The 7,230-nt window shown below is 40.1% G+C and overlaps 1 protein-coding gene across 1 annotated transcript in view; it reads left to right on the forward strand.

The window, feature by feature from the left end:
• LOC134324741 (xylosyl- and glucuronyltransferase LARGE1-like) overlaps positions 1-5,968 on the forward strand; it is a 124,044-nt gene extending 118,076 nt beyond the window's left edge. The window contains exons 12-15 of the mRNA XM_063006680.1: positions 802-1,080; positions 3,239-3,385; positions 3,480-3,675; positions 5,771-5,968. Of these exons, the coding sequence (XP_062862750.1) occupies positions 802-1,080; positions 3,239-3,385; positions 3,480-3,675; positions 5,771-5,968 (820 nt within the window). The remainder of the gene's footprint in view (positions 1-801; positions 1,081-3,238; positions 3,386-3,479; positions 3,676-5,770) is intronic.
• Positions 5,969-7,230: the final 1,262 nt, after the last annotated feature.

Genomic DNA, 7,230 nt, shown 5'->3' on the forward strand with positions numbered 1-7,230 from the left:
AAGAGGGTTAAGGGCTCAAGGGCCCAACAGGGGCTGCATGGCAGAGCTAGGATTCAAACTCTCAACTTTTCAGTTGATAGCCCAAAGCTCTACTCACTAGGCTACCACTGTCCCTACAATTCTTGAGGGCTCAGGGGCAGTGGTGGAACTTGAACTGGCAATCTTCTGCTTGCTAGTCCAGTACCTTAACCACCTTGTCATAAGTTATATTGGATATATTATCATAAGGATTCCCCTCCGGCATCCAACCCTGACGGATGAGCCAATCGTTGTCCGTGTAGGCGGGAGATTCAAGCTCATGAGTTCAAGATGTCAGCATGCAATTTTAAATGGTTCAACAGTGTTTTCTTGCAACTCAATATGTCATAATAGCAGACACCAGTTTGTAGGGTTAGTTAGGGATAGTTCACTTCTTTCATACAATAATTACCCTCCTATCGTATGATTTTTTTACTCCGAGTTGGTCTCCTTGAAACCTTCCCACCGCTCACATTTAGTGCCTTTCGGCAATAACACTTGAGCTCAGCAAATGCTGTTACATTAAAATGAAATTTTAGACTGTGAAGGTCATTGTTTTTCTTTACAAGAGTTCTTTAATAAAGTGGCTGTATATCTTTATTGATTTTTTAGTTTTTCCAAACAGCACTAAACAAAATAAGGTCAACCCTTGCTGTGTTACCTAGGAAACTTCTTACAGCTTTAAAATGTGTTAGCACTGCCGATGTTGGTGTTGTTTAAGCTATGATAAATTAATAAAAAAATCTAATAATAGTTCACGTTTTTGCTGTTTGTTTGCACCAGACTGCAGATGCTGGAGGCCATCTGTAAACACTGGGAAGGTCCCATCAGTCTGGCTCTGTACCTGTCTGACGCCGAGGCACAGCAGTTCCTGCGTTACGCTCAGGGCTCCGAGGTGCTGATGAGCAGAAGCAACGTGGGGTATCACATCGTCTACAAAGAGGGTCAGTTCTACCCCGTCAACCTCTTACGCAACGTTGCTATGAGACAGGTCAACACGCCCTATATGTTCCTGTCCGACATCGACTTCCTGCCCATGTATGGGCTCTACGAGTACCTCAGGTAAGATGGATCATTAGAATAAAGTCTATCTTGTAAGCCTAACATTTTTAACATGTAGATGTATTCTGGAATTATTATTATACTGTATAGTTTATTTAAAACTATACTGTAGATATTAGTAAGTCTAAGTAGTTATGTGCAAGAGCTCTGTCATTTTTTCTATTAGTTAGAAAACTGTGCAACCAGGGTCTGTTTTAACCCTGCAAAGTCTGGAGTTGATCCCTCGGCCCCATCCGAAGACACACACTAACTGCCACCCACACTCACCCAAACTTGCCTAATCACCATCAGTAATTATTGTTTCAGCCACACACATTAATACAATATAGAATAAATTATATACAATCAATGATGACTTTACTGTAATGCTCAGGTGGCAGATAGCGGCCCATCTTTGGGTTATAAATCTTGGCAGAAAACACAACATGCTGTGCCTGTGGGAGGCAACGCTGGATTGGGCATTATCTTCTTGTTGCTGCAGCAGTGCCCCTACTGTTGTGTCAAACCATGACCAGCTGAATATTGTGGTCCTCCTTAAATGCTCCATAATGAGCAGTGGTAGATTATTGGTTAAGGTACTAGAGTATCTGTCAGAAGGTTGCTGGTTAAAGCTCAAAATCTACCAGGTTGTCACTGTGTGGACTATGAGCACGGACCTTAACCCTTTATTACTGAGGGTCTATGCAAGAATCTGCTGCTGACCAGTGTAATTGGCTGGTGGCTTCACATGACTGACCTCACAAATGCTCTGTTGAATTAATAGGTGCAAATTCCCACAGTACATTCCAATATCTGGTTTAAAGCCTTCCAAAAATAGTGGAGGCTGTTATAGTGGTAAAACAACACTTAAAATAACATTTTAAGTCATAAATTGTACTTTAAACCTGCACTGTGTGGCACCTCTGTGTAAAGTATTTTCTCTCCACATTTGTTCATTTCAGCTTAGTCTGTGCTCAATCAAACAAGTCATTTATTACCTTTAATTTCTAAAGCAGCTTATTTGTTTAAATTCCTCTTTTATTTTTAATGTTGAATTTTCACATCCAATTTGTGCAGATACCTGAATCACATTTTTTAAAAGCTCAGGCCCTCAGATTATGACTTATTCAAATGTTATTCATAGAACCTAATTTAAATTATTAGTTTTTATTCGTTGTGTTATATTTTAATAACCTTTACATAAATAAAGAAAGATAAATATAAGAATTTGGTTGATTTCAGCTTTATAATCACAATCATGAAAATCAACCTGCTCATTAGATATATAGCAAGTTGACAATAAGCAAAATATGACTTTATGAAAAATATTAATATTATACTGATCATTTTAAATTATTACTTTTAAAATACAGTACAATACCTAGTCGCTCAAGTGGCGCAAAAACCCACACTAGCGCACCAAAGCTGGGATCTCGAATACATCATATCGAATCTCAGCTCTGCCATCTGGTTGGGCTGAGCGGCCACATGAACAACGATTGGCCTGTTGTTCATATAGGGGTGGGGTATTAAGCTGGATAGGGACTCCTCGTAACTGATGCACTACGACCTCTGCTGGCTGATTGATGGTGCCTGCACAGAGGCAGGGAAAGAGTGCATTGATCAGGGTGTGTCTCTCCGTACACAGGGCTGATTCGCATATATGCACTCGCATACGGTTGCTGCCCATGTGTCGGAGGGGGTGTGGGTTAGCTTTGTTCTCCTCAAATCAGAGCGAGGGTCGGCATTAGTGGAGCGGTAGCATGACGCAATCGGGCAATTGGACGCACTAAAGGGAGAGAAAATGCAAAAAATGCAAAAAAAAACAATATATATAAATAATACCTGTGGTTTTCCAGATTTGCTGTGCTATAAAATATGCCTGATTTTGTGCCTGTGGATTAGGCATACATTGTTCGATGTTGTTATTTTGTTTTAGCTCTTAGTCTATACTAGTAGCCCTTTAGTTTATTCTTGTAGTTTTTATTTCCTATTTGTGGTGTAGCAGGTGCAAGATTAGAAGCAAAACATGGGTTTGCTAGAACTTACGTATAGTCCCATTAAGCTTCAGCCCAAAACTGCTATTGAATATTTCTATTCTATTGTATTTCTTTATATTTCTATGGTATGGACACCAGCTTTACTTGAATCTAAAACAGTTAGCATGTATTTTTTACAGGAGGTCTGTGGTACAGCTGGACATGGCGCACACTAAGAAGGCTCTTGTGGTTCCTGCGTTTGAGACACTTCGGTACCGACTGTCCTTTCCTAAATCCAAGGCTGAGCTTCTGTCCCAGCTTGATATGGGCACTCTGTTCACCTTCAGGTAAAAAAAAACCTTCTAAACTAAACTAATGAATAGAATCATGGAAACCCATAACAATATATTAATAATATTATTTTTTAAATAAATTTTTCAGGTATCATGTATGGACAAAAGGACACGCTCCGACTAACTTTGCTAAATGGAGGACAGCCACGACACCATACAGAGTGCAGTGGGAGGCTGACTTTGAGCCGTACGTGATTGTGAGGAGGGACAGTCCTGAGTACGACCGCAGGTTTGTGGGGTTCGGCTGGAACAAAGTGGCCCACATTATGGAACTGGATGCTCAGGTAAACCATGGTCTTCTCCCTCTACACCTACATATAGATAAATATAGGCAAGGTATTAAACTGCATCCCAACAAGCAAAATGAGCACCAATTTTATTTCATTAGGGTTAACCTTAAAATTAGATTTGGCAAATAGCCAATAATCAAACAAAATAAAACATTTCAACATTTCAATTTGCAGAATTCAAACTGTGCCAAATCAGGTATACAAACCAGATCTGCTGTGATGACCCCTGTATAGGGCAGCACGGTGGCTAAGTGGGTAGCACTGTCACCTCACAGCAAGAAGGTCCTGGGTTCGATCCCCGGGTGGGGCGGTCCGGGTCCTTTCTGTGTGGAGTTTGCATGTTCTCCCCGTGTCCGCGTGGGTTTACTCCGGGTGCTCTGGTTTCCTCCCACAGTCCAAAGAGATGCAAGTGAGGTGAATTGCAGATACAAAATTGTCCATGACTGTGTTCGATATAACCTTGTGAACTGATGAATCTTGTGTAATGAGTAACTACCGTTTCTGTCATGAATGTAACCAAAGTGTAAAACATGATGTTAAAATCATAAAAAACAAACAAACAAACAAAAAGAAGATTTTAATTGGTATCTCTGAATGTTTAACCCACTACTGGTGGTATGGGCCAGTAGGAGGGGCTTTAGTATTTAAAAAGCCCCAATGGATTCAGTCTAATCTTCACCCCCAGTGGTAGTGGAACTGTGGTCTGTAACTTGATTTTGTAAATACCATATAGAAGCACTTTGTAATTCTACAATTACTAACTGTAGTCCATATGTTTCTCTGCATGCTTTGTAAGCCCCCTTTCATGCTGTTCTTCAATGGTCAGGACCCCCACAGGACCACCACAGAGCAGGTATTACTTAGGTGGTGGATAATTCTCAGCACTGCAGTGACACTGACATGATGGTGGTGTGTTAGTGTGTGTTGTGCTGGTACGAGTGGATCAGACACAGCAGCACTGCTGGAGTTTTTAAATATCGTGTCCACTCACTGTCCACTCTATTAGACACTCCTACCTAGTTGGTCCACCTTGTAGATGTAAAGTCAGAGACGATCGCTCATCTATTGCTGCTGTTTGAGTTGGTCATCTTCTAGACCTTCATCAGTGGTCACAGGACGCTGCCCATGGGGCGCTGTTGGCTGGATGTTTTTGGTTGGTGGGCTATTCTTAATCCAGCAGTGACAGTGAGGTGTTTAAAATCTCCAGCAGCGCTGCTGTGTCTTATCCACTCATACCAGCACAACACACACTAACACACCACCAACATGTTACTGTCACTGCAGTGCTGAGAATGATCCAACACTCAAATAATACCTGCTCTGTAGTGGTCCTGTGGGGGTCCTCACCATTAAAGAACAGCGTGAAAGCAGGCTTAAAAGGTACGTAGAGACTACAGTCAGTATTTGTAGAACTACAAAGTGCTCCTATATGGTGTAGTGGAGCTGATAAAATGGACAGTTAGTGTAGAAACAAGGAGGTGGGTTTTAATGTTATGGCTGATCGATGTATATGCTCTTGGCAAAGTAAAAATGACCAAAACCTTATAATGCCTCTTCACAGCCTGAATAATAATAAAAGTTCATTTAAGATTTTTTTACAAGGTTATTTTGGCAAATAAAATGATTTATTTAGGATTTTTTAGACTTATTAAATTACCAACGCACATATTGCATGCCAACTGGCCATGTACAAGAACATGTGTGGCTTAATGAAGTGAACCAAAATGATTTATATGAGTCATTACAATTGCTCTATAATGAGTGTGCTTTATAAAATCGTTGCTGTTTTTAATTTATTTCTCAGGCATTGATTTCCAGTATGCATGTGTTTATATCTCTTTGATTAATGAAGTAAATGGCAAAATTAAATTAGGGTCTAGAAATTTCTTTATTTATTGTTATTTTATAAGGGAGTAAAAGAAAGTACAACTTTTGCAACAAATTATTTTAAATATGATTTTTCAAAATGTTAATACATGTTAAAATTTGAACACACCAAAATGATATATCTTCAGTCAGACAGCATAATATCTTTGACATTAATAAAAATATTTGTAATACTGATTTATTTTTGATTGTTTCTTTGCAGGAATACGAGTTTGTGGTTCTACCTAACGCCTACATGATTCACATGCCCCACGCACCGAGCTTTGACATTACCAAGTTTCGCTCAAACGAGCAGTACCGGGCATGCCTCAAGACTCTTAAAGAGGAGTTTCAGCAGAACATGTCCCGCCGCTACGGATTCGCTGCCCTCAAATACATGACAGCGGAGAATAACAGCTAGCACCTCTGCCATACTGATGAACAGGACTACTTCAGAAAAACAAAAATGATGCTGAAATGGACACTAGTAAGTAATGGACTAGTAAAAATACAGAGCGGCTGGTACGCTCACGGACTCAGAGGGACAAGTGAGTTCATTTCATGACCCTGTCGACCTCTATCCAGAAAAATGGTTCATCTAGGACCCACTTTAAATTGCAGATTGAGCCTTTGAAATGTACACTTTATTTAGGTTGTTTTATATAACTGATAGACTTTTAATGAATTACTGATGGCAAACTGATCCAAACTGAATCCAAACACTCTTCTTTGCTTTTAAAATGCTTTTAGGAAGTCATTTTTAGCTTGTTTGGACAAATATAAATGATCACATTGATTTTAGATCTCTTTAAGTTACATAAATTAAGGAATTGCTTTAAATAGACAAACATCTTATCTTACTCTGGTATTGAATATCTGATAGGCAGATATGTGTAGTTCGCAAGATAAGATTAAATAAATACATACAGTATAATTATAAAACAGTGAAATGATCTATAAATACATACACTGATCATCCAAAACATTAAAACCACTTCCTTGTTTTCTACACTGTCCATTTTATCAGCTCCACTTACCATATAGGAACTTTGTAGTTCTACAATTACTGACTGTAGTCCATCTGTTTCTCTGCATGCTTTGTTAGCCCCCTTTCATGTTGTCCTTCAATGGTCAGGCCCCACACAGGACCACTACAGAGAAGGTATTATTTGGGTGGTGGATCATTCTCAGCACTGCAGTGACACTGACATGGTGGTGGTGTGTTAGTGTGTGTTGTGCTGGTATGAGTGTATCAGACATAGCAGTGCTGCTGGAGTTTTTACCTCTATTTTTAAATACCTCTATTAGACACTCCTACCTAGTTGGTGCACCTTGTACGTAGATGTAAAGTCAAAGACGATCGCTCATCCTTTGATGCTGTTTGAGTCGGTCACCTTCTAGACCTTAATCAATGGTCACAGGACGCTGCCCACGGGGCGCTGTTGGCTGGATATATTTTTGGTTGGTGGACTATTCTCAGTCCAGCAGTGACAGTGAGGTGTTTAAAAACTACAGCAGCGCTGCTGGGTCTTATCCACTCATACCAGCACAACACACACTAACACACCACCACCATGTCAGTGTCACTGCAGGGCTGAAAATCATCCACCACCCAAATAATACCTGCTCGGTAGTGGTCCTGTGGGGTTCCTGACCATTGAAGAACAGCATGAAAGGGGGCTA

Source organism: Trichomycterus rosablanca, chromosome 1 (assembly GCF_030014385.1).
Source record: "Trichomycterus rosablanca isolate fTriRos1 chromosome 1, fTriRos1.hap1, whole genome shotgun sequence".
Lineage (NCBI taxonomy): Eukaryota > Metazoa > Chordata > Actinopteri > Siluriformes > Trichomycteridae > Trichomycterus > Trichomycterus rosablanca.